At 40.3% G+C, this 18,765-nt stretch overlaps 1 protein-coding gene across 1 annotated transcript in view; it reads right to left on the bottom strand.

Annotated features, from left to right (window-relative positions):
• Positions 1-1,478: 1,478 nt before the first annotated feature.
• The window catches only part of ENPP2 (ectonucleotide pyrophosphatase/phosphodiesterase 2), a 67,972-nt gene continuing 50,685 nt past the window's right edge, over positions 1,479-18,765 (bottom strand). Inside the window, exons 14-25 of the mRNA XM_054385317.1 lie at positions 17,547-17,578; positions 16,621-16,748; positions 14,587-14,674; positions 14,352-14,439; positions 13,288-13,460; positions 12,946-12,997; positions 11,064-11,200; positions 10,422-10,557; positions 9,350-9,427; positions 6,683-6,815; positions 5,924-6,080; positions 1,479-1,649 (exon numbers count right to left, since the gene is read on the bottom strand). Coding sequence (XP_054241292.1) covers positions 1,479-1,649; positions 5,924-6,080; positions 6,683-6,815; positions 9,350-9,427; positions 10,422-10,557; positions 11,064-11,200; positions 12,946-12,997; positions 13,288-13,460; positions 14,352-14,439; positions 14,587-14,674; positions 16,621-16,748; positions 17,547-17,578 — 1,373 coding nt within the window. The remainder of the gene's footprint in view (positions 1,650-5,923; positions 6,081-6,682; positions 6,816-9,349; positions 9,428-10,421; positions 10,558-11,063; positions 11,201-12,945; positions 12,998-13,287; positions 13,461-14,351; positions 14,440-14,586; positions 14,675-16,620; positions 16,749-17,546; positions 17,579-18,765) is intronic.

Below are 18,765 nucleotides of genomic sequence, written 5' to 3' on the forward strand. Positions count from 1 at the left end.
AGCCCTTCCCACTTCCCTCCAGTGTTTGCAAACCTCAAAGAGAAAATAGACAGAAACCACTTTGGAAAGAGAGCAATGTTACCCAACCAATGGCTTTGTAAAAGGGCCACTAGTGGGTTCAGACTTAAGAGGCATTCCAAACAATAATTCATCTTCTACATCATTTGACTACACTAATGCTAATGCTCCTTACGATATAGCTTCTGTGAGAACTGTGCAAATCACAGCATCATCAAGACACCAGTACACAACAGCTTCTCTTCCATTGTCTTAGGACTGTACCAGCAGAGTGACTTGCAGGGGCCTGCCAGGATTATCAGACAGTGATTGCACAATAGCAGCCATCAGAGACTTGGCTTAGGTGACAGTTGCAAATCAGGTGCAGTGTGTAGGGTTCACAGTACCAGAAGCTATGTATGTGCAACCAAGCCCAGGGACTTCCTTCAAGAATGAGGGCCAGCATTAAGCCTCAGACTCAACTTCGGAAACGGCAAAGCTCTGCGAACTCTGAAAAATATAATAAAATTCAGGTTTTCTTGCACAAGGTAAAAGCTTACTGCTAGATGTCTAGCAGTGTCACCTGTCTTAGCATCTGCCTTAGCTCAGCTTCCCTCAAGGTCCAAGATGATAGAACAGGTATTTCCAGGAACCACCCAGGGCACCAGTGGTGGAGAAAGGATGGGACGCAGCCTGGTTGGTGACAGCAGATGTTGTCACTTCGCGTCCTCCCCACAGCTCCAGATCAGGGCCAAGTGGCCTTAACTGTGGGGTAGCCCTAGTAGCTTGACACCAACCAACCTCCTCTCCCAACTCTGCCCCTATGGCAAAACCTAACCAGTTATGACTACTATGGGTGGCTGTTTCATGATCTCGCTGCTAAGAACCAGGGCATGGCAACTTTGCTCCCAGTAATCCTCTAACCAACAAACCTAAATTCTTCAAGAAGGGCTCTGCCTGATAAAGAAGAGAGATTTGGCAGCACCCAGCTGCCCACAAGTTCCTCTAGACGTCCCTGTGAAAGGAAATCAAAACACATTAAAAAACCTGAATGTGTGGTTTATTATACTCAAGATGCTATTTGTCTATAGGGTTTAAATATGTCTGTCACATAGTTAACAGTAAATGAATGTAATTTTACATGTTCAGCATTTTGATACAGAGTACAGGACTACAAGTGTGGAAAAGAAGCATGGGAAATTAGTATTTCCTTGATGCACATATCAAATCCTGCAGCACCACTTAAAAGCTCAGAGTAAGGACTCAAGATGCAGTATTACAAGCACTACTAAATAAACATACCTATATTTAAACATTAAAGAAACAAAACAAATGACACAGGGGTTTAATATTTAAGATTTGATACAGGATTAAAATACTAATATTTTTTTTTAATGTCTTGGTTTCAAATTAATAAATATAAAAACAATATAAAAATATACACCAGTTGACAAAAGGATGCACTGAGTAAGGTTAGAAAGCTAAATTTCACTTTCAAACGTATGCAGGTATGTCTTTAGGGAGAGGATTTCTGTGTAGCTGCGGCTGGTCTTTCGGAAGAAGTCCAAGCTTGTGAGCTGCTCAATGTCACGCACACGAGCAGTGTGCATCTTGAGAAGATCTTCAACCCACTTTGATTCATCCTCCAAGCTCTGCAATGTAAAAAAAAAAAAAAAAAATAGAAACAAAGCCCATGCCATGTCAAGAAAAATAATCTCCAAACGCAAATTCAACTTTTCCAAGCATGGGGTCCATTTGAAGAACCTCTGTGCCCTATTCGAGAATGACCAAGGCCAACAAGTTCCAAGAAAACTGTTGAAAAGCTATTTAGTTTTAAATTTACCCCTACCCCTCATCTGACAGCACCTCATCTAACATAATGCTGTTTTAATCTTCCTACTTCACTGCTAAGAGACCATTACAGAATTAACCAGGTTGGAAAAGATTATCAAGTCCAACCTATCACCCAGCACCATCTAATCAACTAAACCATGGCACTAAGTGCCTCATCCAGTCTTATTTTAAACACTTGCAGGGACGGTGACTCCACCACCCCCATGGGCAGCACATCCCAATGGCCAATCTCTCTTTCTGTGAAGAATTTCTTCTTAACATCCAGCCTAAACCTCCCCTGGTGCAGCTTGAGACTGTGTCCTCTCCTTCTGTCACTGGCTGCCTGGGAGAAGAGACCAACCCCCACCTGGCTACAACCTCCCTTCAATTGTAGACAGCAATTAGGTCTCCCCTGAGCCTCCCCTTCTCCAGGCTAAACAACCTCAACGATTCATTATAAGAGACCATTACAATTCATTATACATCTGGGAATACAGTTTGTGTTGATACATGTAAAATCCTGTTATTGGAACACACAAATTATTCACTGATAGAAAAAAAGACTTTCACTAAGAATTTCTCCATATGAAAGAAAAATAAAAACTAGGAAGCTGCCAGAGTGATCCAGGTCAGGTTGAGTGGGTGTAATCACTTTTAGGGGACTGTTCCTGCTATATGCCTTGTGCCAGCTCCCGCACGTTGGAGCCAACCACAAATTCATGTAACTCACATCAGAAAATCAGCCCTGCAAAACGATGCAGCTGCTGGCTGTTGGAGTGCATTAACCAGCCCAGGGACATGCCCTACAAGCACTGCAGCCAGCCCTGCAGACTGCACAGCAGGGAGCAAACGTGGGAAAAGGACAGAGCAAACAGGACTTTCCCCCTTTGGCCTCTCTGGCTTGTATGTCTACACCACTTCTGGGGAAGCAAGACAGGAAAGAAGGGTTGTGTCTCCAGGCTTTTGGACTCCATGTGTGTGACTTCCAATTCTTCCTGATTAAAGTAAGTTTCTGTCCTTACTCTGAAAATGATTCCTTTTCCGACTGTCTCAACGTGATCCTGCTACAAAGTAATCCTCTCACCAGTCAAGACTAAGCTGCAGCAATGTCAGAGTCTACCCAACAGCGAGATGTGCTACAGACCAGGCATTGGGTCACTCTGCAAAGGCCAGGCGGGAGAGCTGGTCGTTTGCACAGAGAGAACATGAAGTACCAGCTAGGTCCCAGCTGGCTGCTCTAAAGCAAATGTCCATGACCCAGTCAGCACTTCTCTGTTTTGAAGCTTTTGAGCTCTAGACCAACTTTCTTCTCCATGCCACTAGCAGCCTAAAGCCCAAACCCAGACCTGGAACATGAAAAGAAAGATGCAAATTAAGAGGGAGCGTGTTCCACTCACTCCTTCTGGCAGTGCCATGCTCTGGCATTACTACCTGGCAGCATGTGGCCACGGGAAGCCTCCTGCTCAGCCTTCAGCCTAGTGATCAGGTTGCTAGCCTGCAAATGGGCCTCAATAAGCATATTAGTGCAAATAGAAACACTGACATTTTTGTTGCCTTCAACCTTCCTTTTGAGAAGGAAACCTGCATTTTAAAGAGCATAAAGCAAAATCTGATCTCTACAAAGCTCATTTTTTGATACAAGGAGGGCTTACAAGAGTTTGCAGAAGATCTGCAATATGAATATATCACAGGACTAATGAGGCTGGTTTAAACCAAGTCCAGAAAGACAGCATTTGCATGACTCCAGAAAGTCAACCCAGAAACACAGCATTTACATGACTCCAGAAAGTCAACCAACTGATCTAGTTCCTGGTATGGTATGAACCTGGGTTATACCACATTGCTGGAAAAATTTTCTGCTAAGCTGTGGGCTTCTTAGGTGAAACAGCAGATCAAAGAGAAAGACCTGAGTGTACTGATGCTGTATGATTCTGAGCCATCATTATAAGACAGGCATGGCAAAAGCAAATCCTAGATAGTATCAGAGGAGTTGTGTCCTATGGAAAGAAAAGTATTTTCATTTCAAGATCTCAGATGAAGTACTTCATGTTCTTCATGTTCCAGGGGGGAAATCAGGCTGGAACAGATGCATAGGAAGGCTACTAAAATGCTCAACCTCTCTAACAAGAAGAGTTAATAAGATCCTGGATCTCCCATGAATAGAGAGAAGTATATGCCTTTGAGAATCATCATAAATCATCACTAGGGTAAATCCCAAAGAAGCCCACTGAAGGGCTATTTAAGCCATAGAAAAATGTTGACACAAGAATAAATGGGTATAACCTCACCATGGATAAACACTGTTTGGAAATGGAACAAATTCAAATAAGAAGAGTAGTGGTGTTCTCCAACGGCCATGTAAAGAGAGAGAAAGTGTGTGCAACCAGAGCAGAGTGAGGGGAAAGCTAATATTTCTTCAGATCTTCAAAGAAAGTTGTGCAGAGGTTAAGGAAAAATTCTTATATTATCCCATACGTTTAATCTGTGAAATGTGTGAGGTTTTACATGCTCACTTCTTTGAGCAAATAAGGTGGAACACAATGTCCAAAAGTAAGACAGAGAGTGTATTCGAATGGCAAAATTATGCCTAACTATTTTCATTAAAGAGCTGCATTTAAATATTTTTGAGTGGTTCTTTGCTGTGTAAAAAAGCACAGAGCAGTGTCTGCTAATGACCTTTTAGCAGCACTGAAGTTCCTCCTAGAACCGTAGCTATAGATACTGTAAGTAGCACATATTACATGAAAATAAGCCTGGGATGGATTATAAGAAACCAAAGAGTAAAAGAGGTCATTATTCTTACTACTTTATAAAAAAAGATTTCAGCTGTTTAAGAGGACCATGATATGCAATATAGGGAAGAAAAAAAATTACTTCATCATAAAATTAAATATGGGAAGAGATACAAGGACAGATGCACTAATGATTGCCAGATTAGTAACTTCCAGATCAGCAATTGGATCTGGATTCAGAGGAAAACAACACAATGAAATATATGCAGGACTTTACAAGACTTCTGGTGGAAGACATCTCTGCCCAAAGCAGTTAAGAGCCTAAACAGGGGAAAGCCAGCTGTGCTCAAGAGAGGGATACTGCTCCAAAAGTGTGGTTTTAAAATGAAGGACCTGAAAGCAGGCATGTTTGATGAACAAGAAAGAGACAGTGTTCCAGGTGAATTGTGTACAGAGTTGGAATGACTATTTCTGCCTGTAGCTGGAAAAGGAGTCTTAAGGTTTGGTGCCAGTACAAAATTCGTAACGTTAATGTGTTCATTCAGGAAACGGTCTCCTGGCAGCCTATAGTGAAGTGTCTGTGTGCAGGAATCCACACAGCTGTGTAATGGGAGAGCAAGTTCAGGCGGAAGGACAAGTCTAAATAGAGCTGCCTGGGAGGACTGCTGTCCTTGCAGAGTGCCAGAGCCCACGGGGACCCAACCCCACTCCTGCTGCTCCATCAGCTGCCCAGTGTGCAAGCTACTTTCTGCAGCTCTGACCAGACCAAAGCGTTTGTACTTCACCACGACTCTTACACTACAGGATATTGCATCCTAAAGGAAGGTAGGAAAGGAACTGGGAAGGTGTTTGGTCATGTCTTTCGATAAGAACCTAAACTTTACCCTTGAATCATGTTCTAGAAATGGCAAGAACTGGCACACTACCCTTGGCAGATTTTAGCATATAGTTTAAATATTGTGTGGGTTGGATATAACCATGTTGTCTGATGCATTCAGACAGCCATAGCAGATGTAGCAATTCAGACTATATTATACCTGCATATGGAAAGAGACCTCATTAAAAACATCAGGCTAGCAGCCAGCACAATATATCTACACACACAACTTCTGCAGGTTGTTTACTGCCAACCTACTGCATGTCAGTTCTTCCAGACAATTTTAGGTGCAGTAATAGTTCCGTATCTTCTTTGATATCATGGAGAAGTGCTTTCTTTCCTAGTGAGTTAAACCTGACAACAGAGTCACTATCCTGTGCTTTCATTCAAGACATCAGTGAGCACTAGCATCTAATAGTAATGGGGTTTCACGTGTCCTAGGGTTGTATTTACCACGGAGATGCAGTAGTGCAGCAGAACTTACATTGCAGCTCTCATCATTGTCAGGCCGGTGAGGAAGGATGTATGAGAGAACAGAGAGTGGTCCATCACACTTGTCAGCTGGCTGAGTGAAATCTAAGCAGCTGGTTATGATGGCATAGTAATGAGTAGGAACAGGGATGGCACTGCCTTCCACAAACCTGGAGGAAGAAAGCAAACATTTATCCACAAACGAAAAGATTGTTTGGCAGAATGTTACATAAACAGCATGGCCTTTCCTCCCCTACATGTGAGAACACACGTACACTGTTGAGATGATTCTGACTCCTAAACACTATCTGAAAATGAGCATTCAATTAGCTCATGTTCTGATACTGTGCTGTAGAAACACCACATGCCAGTGCTGAAAGGTTTCTTCAGGGACAGAAAGAAAGCGTTACTGAATTAAGGAAAGACTTATCTACCTCAATAGCACTGCTAGGGTTGGCTCTGGTATCCAGCTGTTCTGGGTAATTTTAGAGAAAATAGATTGACTGGAATACAGTTCAGTTTCACCTTAAAGATGAATGAACATTTAATTTCAAAATCAAGGTGAACAGTTACCTGCTGAATTGCCATTTTTTAATTTTTACCACTGTTTTACCTACAGAGGCATTCAGTTTTCATGACCAATAACTTTGGAGAAAGGTGGAAAATTATACCTCCTCTCCAAAAATCAAAGAATGTGCAGATAATTAATGGTTTAAGATAAAGCCAGTACTAAGAGAAGAAACAGTAAACCAAGTTAAAGACAAACTCTTACTGTTTTATTTTGTCAGGTGTGTCATGCAAACCATCGTAGTCATAGTCAAAGATTGGTCCACTTATGACATTGACTCCGTTTCGTTCAGTGGCGTACCTCTTCACCAAAACTCTTTGGAAATAATTCCATACCTCTGTGGAGAAGAAGTTAAAAAAAAAAAAATGAAACACAAGAAACCACCATGGTTTTAATAAGTCACAATATGTGGACACTTTTTTTCCCTCAACATAAAAATCCAGAAGATGATGGTGGCAGAAATCAAAGGCAGCATTACAGATTTATGACAGCTTCATTCAGTTTGGTCAGTAAAGCCTATTCACACTTCTTGTTCTCTGTCCATTTTTTTTCCCCAACCAGTGATAAAGGAAATGTTTGGTACAACTCTGAGGCTGGCATTGCCACAGACATTGCACAGAGAGGCTACTGTTCCTTTGCAAGCAGTAGAAACAGCTATTCACACACTTTTGACGTCCTTGTAAACACTTTCTTCGCTGGTTTTTATCTAGTTAAAGGCAACAGCATGATTAAAAGAAAAACTCAAACATTTTAAAAGAAAGGGAAACACAAAGGTCATAGCCTTCCAGTTGAATTCTTCCTGGACACAGAATGTCCAGCTTTTAAATTAGGTGTCATCAAGGATGGCCAAATCATGGTATGGCATCTCATTACAGCAACATTTGGGCAGAGCATGACACTCTTTTCTCCCACCATGCCCTCCTCAACTGTAACAAGTGAAGGGAAATACTGGGTTCTCCAGTTACATCATTCTTTTCCTTCTTCTTTGTCTTTTTATTTTGACATTAACAGAAGAGAGTTTAAACAAAACATCAACTTATAAAAGTTGAACTCTTGTCTTGCCAGCTCAGATTGTGAAGTTCATGGCTCCCTGGATGCTGATGGCAGCTTCTGCTTCAGCAAGCTCTCCAGCACCCCTTGTCCAGAGACCACTCAGTGCCACATGAAGTCCCTTCTTGGGCTGGTGCAGAGAGCCATGCAAGCAATTATCTAACAAGAACCTCAGCTGTGGAAACCACTTGGCAGTACCACTGCTCCAGCTGCTTGCTTCTCCAGTGCATCAGCCTTTACAATAAAAATAGCTCAAAACCAAAGTTTTCCCCCTTCTGAGTTTTCCAGCTTTCCCCAACTTGGGTTCCCACTGCAGCCACATAGACAGTGATGCCAATGCCAATGCCCCAGGGGCATCATCTTCAGCTCCAGCAAAGCAAGAGCTGCTTAAGTCAGACTCACTGCAGAAAAGATGGGTACAGAATTATTGCCTGAAGGAATAGGATGGGACAGTGAATTACAAAAACAAAGCAGAGGAGGGGGTGTCTGCAGCCAGCACTGTCACCAAAGCCAGCATAGCATAAAACTGCCACCTTACATTCTCCCTGTTGTGGAAGATGCTCCACATAATGATCTTATAATCTGCTCCAAGTATTGCAGTCTGCACACATAGTGTTTCATCATCTCCCAGGAATGATATTAGTTCCAGCATTTATTCTCAGGTAATCCTTTACCCACTTGTGATGAAGGGGAAGGCCACTAGACAAAATGAGCTGCTGGTAGTGGGTTGTTCTGTGATTAGCATCTCAGCTAATTTCCTTAGACTAATGTTAGCATAAGAGCATTTTTATGAAGTGATTTGAAAGTGGGAAATCCCCAATAATTTTGCAGTCTGTAATCACTTAAGTGCCTTTGCTCACATTTCCAGCAAACATCACCACTTGGTCCTACTCAGAGGTTTCTCAGTTAAAAACACTCTTTTCTGGTTAAAAAGAAAAAGCCTCCCATAGGCTTTGATGTTTATCCAAACCTCTCTGGTCTCAAATCTGAATTGGAAATCTCACAAGAACAGGCTCTTGAGATTCTTCCAAGGCTTCTCAGTTCGTGCCAAGCCAAAAATGCCACCAGAATACTCTGATGGTTTTCCTACCTCTTGGCAAAACTAGAGAGAAAAGGGATGTGCACATAAAAGAAAAGTAGTATTAGAGGGCAGCCCTGAGGAGGAGGACTTGAGGCTGCTAGTGGATGAGAACAGCATAAACTGGCAATGTATGCTTGCAGCCCAGAAAGTCAACCATATCGTGGCATGCATCAAAAGAAGCATGGCCAGCACGTCAAGAGAGGTGATTCTCCCCCTCTACTCTGCTCTTGTGAGACCCCATCTGGACTAGCATATCCAGCTCTGGAACACCTCATACAAGAAAGATGTGAAACTATTACAAGTCCCTGAACTAAAACACGCTAAGTGCACATGCTCAGGCTTGGGCACCCTTGAGCTGCTCCAGTTGAGAAGCAAAAACATGTTGCCTAAGTAAATTCTGCACTAGCTTGGGCTATAGACAAGAAAATCTGCATAACTTGCTCAAACTGACTTACTGCAGCATGAAAGTGAAATTTCTGAGCTACAGCCTTGCACCAAGGAAAATAAACCTTCCTTAAAACTTCAGTGTTTCTTGTGGTATTTCACCTGCCCATACCTACAACTATATAAATGTCCGTATGTATTATCTGCTGGCTACTGGTAGCTGAACTTTATATTCATCCATCAATTCATTCCATAGTCCAACACACATATTAAAAACAAACACACAAACAAACAAAACCCCAAACAAACCAACAAACCACTGGGAAAGTAAGTAAAGCCAGGTAAAGGGAACTTACTTTTGAATGCAGGATACATTGGAATAATATTTGTTATTAGAAAAGCATCATATTTTGCTTCTGTGGAGGAACTTAATTCTGAAAATAATAAACCACAAAAATATTACTAAGATGAAATACCATAAATTCAAATAATAATAAAATGTTTGGAAAAAAATAACTTCAGAGATTAACCAACTGGAATACTGCCATCTGAATGATATATTCTGAAGCACACATTACATGCTTACAATCTGTCTTTATGTGACATATGAACATGGAAGGTAAGGATTTTGTATTTGCTTCAACTGCCAACCAGGTAAAAAAATTTGTAAAGTTTTTCTATTTTTGTACTCTCAAAAACCTGCGCTGCAGGTTTTACAAAAGGAGGAGCGTGGGATTATCTTCTAGCTCTGAGCAAGCCTCTGCACCAGTAATTCCATCAGAAATCCACCATAAAATATTTCAGCCACTGAGTGAAGTAGGCAGAGAAATGAATTTCACAACTGTGAGATAGTTGTGTCCCTTGCACATTTGCTAACCCCAAAAGAACACTGTTCCAAGACTGAACCAATGCAGAATCCAGGACACACAATTATATGATTTTCAGCTAGTACTGTTTCTACCATAGGACGGTAGAAATTTTTCAAGTATGCAAGAGCCTAATTTGGATTTATGAATTAAATGCACATTTATTTTACTGTTGTTTGAAATAAAAGTTAAAACTTCATTCCCAGTCCATATGAGTTAGTATCTATCCACCGAATTCAGCGGTGCAGCTGTGGAAGATTGTCTCCTAGCTTGTACTCCTACTCTCTGCAACTCTTTGTTCACCTTTAACATTGTTAATTAAACAGAGACACTTCACTGGTTTGGTGCATGAAACTGGGCACAAGTTTGGAATGTTTCTCACGGGGCTTGGTCCTCAGCAAGTGCAGAAAGAGTAAAATATCCATTCCATTGGGCCCCATATGTGACATCAGTGAGGAGCAGCTCCTCTGAGGAAATTAACCCCTTCCTACCCATATGCTTTCCCAACAATCTTTCCTCAGTGTGTTTTGGGAGGGGCCATTGAAAAGCTATTTGAACTTACGAGGAGGGAAAAGGAAGCCATAGGACAGCTGTCTGTCGCCTCTGTAGGCTGAGCAGCTCTGGCTGTTCCCTGGAGAAATGCGGAGGTCAGGCCTCACACAGCTGGCCAGGTGTTCTGGAACACTTGATACCTCTGCCTGAAAAGAGGGACGTCGACAGAAATTACAAGAAAAGTAACTCCAGCAGTTATTGCTGAAAGACAATGATTTCATATAGTCAAACAGATTACATGAAAGGCCTTGTGTGGAGTAAAATAAAGCTCCTGACTGTACAACAAAAATCTGCTCCTGCATCTGCTCCAGAACCTCTCCTTCAGGTAGCAGAATTACATCATGGGGAAAAAAATCAAATGAAGTTGCTGCTTATTCCATCATAATAAAGCAAACCCTCATCGAGCAAAACTTAGAAAGAAAATGAAAACCAAGAAAAGAAATATACAGCCCTTCTGCCTTAAACTCTTTTATCCTGAAGGGAAGAAAAAAGGGGGGGATTTTTAGCATTGTACAATGGTATTTGGCAAAAATTTCTAGTGGGAAAATCTACCTGGGGAAAGAGAAGTTTAGGGCTTCAAGAATACAGATACTAAACAGGTTTCCACAGGACTTTTTACACACTTTTTTCCAAGAACAAAGACAGCACAAACCTGTTTGGAAATAGTGTAGGATGTCCAGAGAGGCATCAGGAATGTTTCACTGTAGCCACTTTCAAAGTCATGGTGATGCAAGATATTGTATTTTGTGCGGTACAGCACTGCAGGGCGCCCATATAGAAGATGCTTGTCTACAGATTAGAAGAAATTACAGTTACATTTATTACTGGAATCCTTAAAGATTAAAAAAAAAAATAAAAAGAGGTTGGCTTTCCAAAACATAAGGATTTTACAGTAATCCTTAATGGAATACTGAGCCTGAGTAACTGCTGAGGAAACATCCTAACAAAGAGAGCAGCAGTTCTTCAAGTTCTTCAAACCAATAGTTTTGGTCAGGATCCCTGTTCCAGGCTTACAACCCACTCTGGGGTTAAAAGTTCCCTCTGCACTTGAAAACTTGTTGGCATCCAAGCATGGAGAGAGGGTGTTTCTCCAACCACAGGAGTCTCCAACCACAAAGACTCCATCTTTCTGCCCACATACCAGTCACACATGTGGTGCTAAGCACTTCTTTTTGTAGCTTTAAATCATTCTCTAGCCTTTCACTCCTGTCACTCTTCTCCAAGCTTTCTCTTTTTCTAAAATTCCTCTCAAGAGAGAGGCAAAAGTGGTAACTCACTAAAAGAGTATTTTTTTCTGCTTTGCCAATACAGATCACATCCTGAGGACTAATGTGCTATTTTCTGTCAGTAATATCAAAGGAAATAAACAAAAAAACCCAACCCTTTTCCTAACTTTTCCTACAAAAAACCCTCCTCCAGCTCTGCAAAACTCACAATATGTTGTGGTGAAATGCCACCTCTGACAAGCTTGTTTATAAAAAGACCAAAAAAAAAAACCACCATAGAAATAGAAGAAAAATAATTTTTCTGGATAGTCTTGCATATCATAGAATGGCTTAGGTTGGAAGGAACCTCCAACCTCCCCACCATGGGCAAGGACACCTCTCAATTAGACTTGGCTGCTCAACGTCTCAGACGTATTGATAACCATTTGACAAACAGGCTTGGATGACTTTCAGAAATCAAAACATAGAAACAAGGAAAGCAACCTAACACTGTTCACAGATAGGCATTTAACCTGAGTGAAAAGGACATGCTTTATTGGTGCTTGAGTCCAAAGAGAGGATCTTTTTATATGACACAAGAAAGAAAAGTAGGAAAAGCCTCATCTAAGGACAAAGATTATACACTTGCTTTATTTAGAAGAATCTGAAGTATCCTTTTTCTTCTGCATATGAACAACAGTATCAGCTAAATATGCCTGGTGCAGCATGCAGGAGAAGGGAATTTCCAGCTAAAGACAGGAAGACACATGAACAGTTGCTGCAGCCTGCCAGACAACAAAACAACCTGCAGGGAGCAGAACTGCTTGTCATTTATATAAGGGGGACTTAAGGCCCCTTAACAGAAAACCTAAAAACCATTAAGTGGAATTAGTTTAAATGCTTACATCTTTTCTACCCCCGACCTGGTGAAACCAGCCTGAACAATCCTGGTAAAACACAGTGTGCAGATGTGGTCTAAGTGGTTTTTACCATTTATAGCTTGTGGTAGAATTGAGAAGTGCCTCTTGCAGCCTCTCCTTTCCTCATCTCTCCAGTTCCACAGCAGAGATTAAATGTAAGGCAATGGAAAGCAAAAGCTAGAAGTCCTATCACCTTAGTCCTGGTTACAACAAAAGATAGCATGCATTCCCTTATGTGAGCAGCACTTAATGTCTGTATGTCTATGTGCTATTTGGACAGTTATTTGTAAAGAAGTTTTACTGCACATTAACTAAACCAAACCAGGAATTTCATTAGTATCAATGATCAAAGTAACTTCCAAAAGAAAACAAAAAATAGCTTTTATTAACCGGGGCATTGGGGTCTTACCTTCTGTTCCCTTGACATGAAAACGCTTGTTGAGTTCATCCAACTTGTTCTTCTCAAGGACACACACACAAAAATAATAAAATAAATTCAAGATTACTGGAACATTCTGACATCTTGTTTTATTAGGCATCTAGCAAAACAAAACTACCGCCATGAAACACTGACGATTTTTTTATTTCCTATTTTACAAAAAGCCATAATTGTTCCAAAACCCTGCCCAAACATGTCACAAGAAGGATCTGGGGAATTCTTACAGATCAAACCCTCCCAGATTAAATAGCTGCAACTTCACTAGGCAACTACTATTAATAGCAGAAGCATCAGCAGGTCCTAAACACTCACCTTATCGTCACATGTACATCCTATATCAAAATCTGATGCAGAAGGTAGAGCAACAGGATAGAGTGGTTTAGCAACTTCATCTGGTACAGTTGGTTTATAAACATTGGCTCTCAGCAGGTGATTTAAACTTCCATGAGTGCCATTATTAGGAGCAGGCTTTAATCCAAGGAGATCTATGAAAGCACCACAGAAAAGATGACAATTAGATTGCAAACATACTCAGTAGCATCTCTAGCAAGCTAGGACATTTATTTGCAATACTGCTTACACTCACAATGTGCTAATGAGTGCTTTCAATGTAACAAAAATACTAACATTTTGTCCAAATCATAAAATTGCAGATGTTGCCTGAATGGTATGGTAGTCACTATGACAAGAAGATTAATTTGCATCAAGTCACTGGAAAACACTTCTATTATAACAACTCTTGCAGCTTGCAATGCAAACCAACAGTCAATGTGCTGAGCTTACACCAACTATCTGGAGTGCAGTGCTTTATAGACAGAGAACAATTACTCTTTTAGTATTTCATGTTTGGAAAAAATATCAATTTAATAACTGAATTACATGTCTGGCTTGAAAGTTTTATTGCCCTGGAAAATCAGTAATCAAGATCCTAAAGAACACCTACATACATCACCAGATTCTTCTTCATGGCTACAGTATGATTTCATTAAACAGTCACACCAGGAGATGCCACAGAAAATGAAGTGATGCCCCTGAGCTACTCCATGAAACATGAATGTGAAGAAGCCATCTCAAAACAGAAACCTCCTTCTGAGGTGCAGATACCATAAACTGTAGTGGAGTGTATTTAATCTCTGCCAAAGTGCACTCAGCAAAACTAGAGTATCCCACCTCTATTGGCCAGCTGCTAAAGCACAGCAAAATGAGGCCCCTGAGACATGCCTTCAACCTTACTGCCAAAAGGCAAGTGCATGGGAAAAGGGGGTCAGGAGAGGAGACACTTGATAGGGAGTCAGGGTATAAGCTCATGGGTGCCTAAACAAAGTCCTACTAGCTACAGCGTGTTTCACTTGCAGTTCCTCAAGCAGATAGCTTACCACACATGACGTTGTATAGTTCAATATTTTCAAAAGGAGGTACTTTGGTCTTGTATTTGAATGTAGGGCCATAACCTATAAAGACAGTCTTAAAAAAAAAATAAGGAAGAGAGAAGAATACAAAAGAAGAGCATTAAAAGGTACAGGGGGTTTCAGTGAATGTTTGCATTTTAGAGACCTTCAATTTCTTCTGTCTTCAATGACCCTACCACAAAGGTTACTGCATTGCTCATACCTGCATGCTGTTTATCTTGTTGTCATAGCCATGGTCTCCATGGAAGAAACATTTTCCCGTTGGTTTCTTGTAAACGTCCACAGCTTTTCTAAATTGAAAAAGTATTAGAAAATTTCCTAAAAGGTGTAGGTATGGTGGCTGACCTGACAACATACTTTGAGGGTAGGAAGGATGCAAGATACTGCTTATCTTTCTTTAATAACCATGGTGGAGACTGAAGGATCATATAACAACCCAGAATTTCTCTCTCTGATGCCATTGCAAACCTAAGAGCCGTCTCTTACTCACTGGTAACAGCTTCAGCACCTCTTTACTTATTTTCTCAAACTTTCTCACGTCACCTAATTTCCTACTTACTGGAGATATTTTGGACCACACTCTTCCCATTCTCAAAAGGCCAACAAAGGCTTCTAAGAAACATTTTAGTGATGTTACAATGCAGCAAAAGTCATACAATGCTGTAAAGTGCTTTCACCTCTTTGCCTTCCACCCAATAATGCAAAAAACATGGGAGCAGAAACAAAGCTTGAGGGAAAGGAGAAAGATTGTAATGAAGATGAATAGTGGAGACAACCAGTGCAACCAGTGCTGTATCACAGAAATTCAAATTATCAGCTTGGTACTGATATTATTTTTTTTTTTTTTTTTTTTTTTACAAAATATGTGGGAAACAGAGGAATTATAATTGCCAGCTTGTTCCAGACAAAGTTTTTACAGTTTTATGAGGGCCACGTGCAGGGAACACAGGCAGGACCAGGTTATCCTACAAGTTTAATTTCTTCATCTGCAATAAAATATTGCTGAGCTGAAGTTTGATTTTGGCCTTGCAAATTACTAAAGCTACAGCAATTAGGTCTACAATTACCATTTTCCTGGCTGTGACTACACAGTGAATTAGTTACATTACAAACAAAGTATTAGTGAATTAGATTTCAGAAAATCTACTAAAGAAGTAAATCTAGGAAAATCTGATGTCATTAACAAGAAATCCCTAAATGTAAATTAATTTGGGCCATCCCATCAGTTCCAGTAAAGTTCGTAAAACTAAAGCTTTTATAGGCCTAAAATCCAGTATGTGATTCTTTGAAATGTACATGAACCCCAGCCACAGAAACGGCATGGGGCAGCCAGCCAGCCAGCTACTGGAGTAATGCAAGAAAGCAACCAGAGTTTCTCATTCACTGCTTCAGCAGAGTGATCCTTGCATAATTCATGGAAAGATAAGCACAGATGTCAAAAGGCACTTACAACACACCCTGTGTTTGCCTGGCACCTATATGGGCAAAACCTCCTGTTATATTAAAGCTCAGAGGAGAGTACCATGAGCCAAAGGCTGTGTCATCTTCCAAGAATCACTGAGTCAGCTTTATGCAGCTCTAATATATAATGTGTCAAAAGATGTAAGCAAAAAATCAGAAAGGGGTTCAGAATTCATAAATAAAAACTACTCCTCTTCTGTTCACTCTGCATGTATGTGCCAGCTTGTTTTAACTTGCTCCATTTTTAGCTAATGATATTAAAAACTGCCTATATCTCATAACTGAAAGTTCAGAGGCATATGCCAACATTTTGATGGCCACCCTGTCATACCCTTCTACATGTCCTCAGACATTCACCCGCTCTGCCAATATTTCCATTTCCTTTCCATTCACTTACTGTATACACTCAGCCTCTTGCTACCTAACATCCCCTGGTCAAATATATGCTGCTTCCTGGTTGGAATAAGCTTGCACCTCATTTAAAAAGCTTATCAGCTCTTGTATTTGAGCTCCTCAGTCCAAAATCACACAGCTGCTTGAGGAAACCTATCAGGATTTCTGCCCTCTACCCAGCTACTGATTTTCCCACACTTTAAAACAATTTTGTGTTCTGAGCCACATCTCCTTGCACCAAATACGACTGAACTTCAATCGTGAGTTCAAAACCCCTCATGCTCCCAGGGTGCAGGAGTGGGATGCTGACAATCCCAGGTGTCTCATTTCCTCAGGAGAAAAAAGGCTGAAACTGAAGATGGAAGAAAAAGCAAGAGTGTACCTTGCCACGTGCCATTTGCGATCCACCAGCAAATGGACATCCTCGATTCTTCGGTTGTAGGCGTAGTGCAAGCGCTTAGGCAGGTGCTGCTTCAAGTAAGGCTTGAAGTGCTGGTCTGGCTTTCTACACTGAAAAACAAATGGTTACAAACAACATTGCTGTCAGTTAGTTTAGATGCATACAAAACCTCAAAGAGCAGTAATCAAGCTATTGGGGTCATTATTGATGATGTGTTGAAAACAATGTACATCTTAAGAGGACGTGGTCCATCCCTTTCTGTGTGGTGTTTTTGTAAGATGAGGAGCTCAGGGACCCAATTCAAATATGTATTTGGAAAGTTTCATTCTCCTGACAGTCTTTTCGAAAGCATCATGCAAAACATCACACTTAGCTCACAAATGAAGAATTTTATCCTAACTGAAGCAAAGCTTAAATTTCAGAGGAAAGATGACTGTTCAAAAATACATCTAACCTGCAGATATATTTAAAGTCACCTGGTTACAAAAACTGATATATTTTTAATGAACTTTTAGCTTAAACATTTTTTTTTCCATTAAGAGCAAGATTATAGTGGAAGGCTATCAAAAAAAGTTTTTCATCATCTTCAAAGTGCTGGTAAAATATTTACCCTGAAAGATTATTTTCCATTTCTGAAGGAATGAATAAATAGACTCAATTCAGGGAGTCAACACAGTCAGGGTGATTCTGGCTCTGCATTGCCCAAGAAGGTTATAAAAGCAACTACAGCAGCAAACAGTGGGATCTATGACAAGCATTAATCTGTGCTCATAAAGGACACTATTTAACACTCTTTATTCATATTAATGGTTGGTTTTCCTGTCTAAAGAGTGATGAGAGAATGCTAAAATAAAGTGTGAAGTGAACAGTGTTGTATAGAAAGACACCTCCCAGTCAAAAATACTTACGGTAAGGTTGGCAACAATCACTTTAGGGTCATCTGTTAAGCAAAGAAAAAAAATAAAGAAAAAATAGGTAACATAAAAGATGAACAATTTGCAGAAGAAAACACAAGGTAATGATGTAGTTTTACAGAAGCAATCTTACTAAAATACATTGCATATATCAGCTAAAATATCCTGAATACGAACTGAAGTTCCACTTCAGAGTATACTGAAGTATGCCCCATACTTTGTGATACTGTATTTCCTTAGCTAGTCTTGCTCACTGTTTCATGGCTTGGGTCTTAAGCTTAATATTTTTTCCGCATTTCATCAAAGTACATTTTGAGGTCTTTTGACTGCTCTCCTGAAAAATTATCCCTAAACACAAAGACTTCCATTGAAAACATTGGAAAGCACATTTGAAGGGAACAATGCACGTCTCTATAAACAATAAGAGACATAACGTATCATTTGATGTCTCTTTTAACATTTAACATCTTTCTTAGGCTACTAGAGAGTAAATTAAAAGCTACAGTAAAAAACTGTGGATACATCTTTGGATTATTAAAGGGACAGGCAAGATGCAGAAAGCTCCAAACCAGAGACAGTCCACACGAACACTGTTTTCTTCAGTGAGGTGGGGAACATTTTTTAGTCCTAAGAGAAAAAAAAAAACAGGCTAAAGGAAAAACCTTAGGGGATTTAAAATCTCTTGCTAAACTATTATTGTTTTGGTTGATTAAGGCAGAATCTTGCTGATCTTGAAATGAGCTCTATAGATTCTCAAAACACAAGCTACAGGCTTATTCATTGCAAAGGTGTGCCTGGAGTGTTGGGGCAGCATCGTGTATTATGAAAATGCAGAAGGAATGAAATCATTGATCATTTGCCATTTAAGGGGGCAGACTCCAGTTCTAAAACTAAGGAATGTTCTTCTTTGGTTTATATTGAAACTCATGATTTGTAAGCAATTGCAAATATTCAAACTAGTAAGCTATGGACTGAGGTCAACTGAGGAAAATGGTATTGTGGGAAAACCAGTAGTATGACTCAGAGGTCAGTTGGAATGGCTGATCTTTCTGCCAGTTATCCTCCAATGAAAACTAATTTTTCTCAGCAATTTGGGAATTCAAGGGTTGTAAGCTCTTTCAAAAAAAGCCTTCTCAGAACTGAGATGTAAGTTTTCTTTAGACAGCGAGGTGTAGGAATTCAGTCCTTCTGCTAGCTTAGTCAGTTTTCAACA

Source organism: Indicator indicator, chromosome 12 (assembly GCF_027791375.1).
Source record: "Indicator indicator isolate 239-I01 chromosome 12, UM_Iind_1.1, whole genome shotgun sequence".
Taxonomy (NCBI): domain Eukaryota; kingdom Metazoa; phylum Chordata; class Aves; order Piciformes; family Indicatoridae; genus Indicator; species Indicator indicator.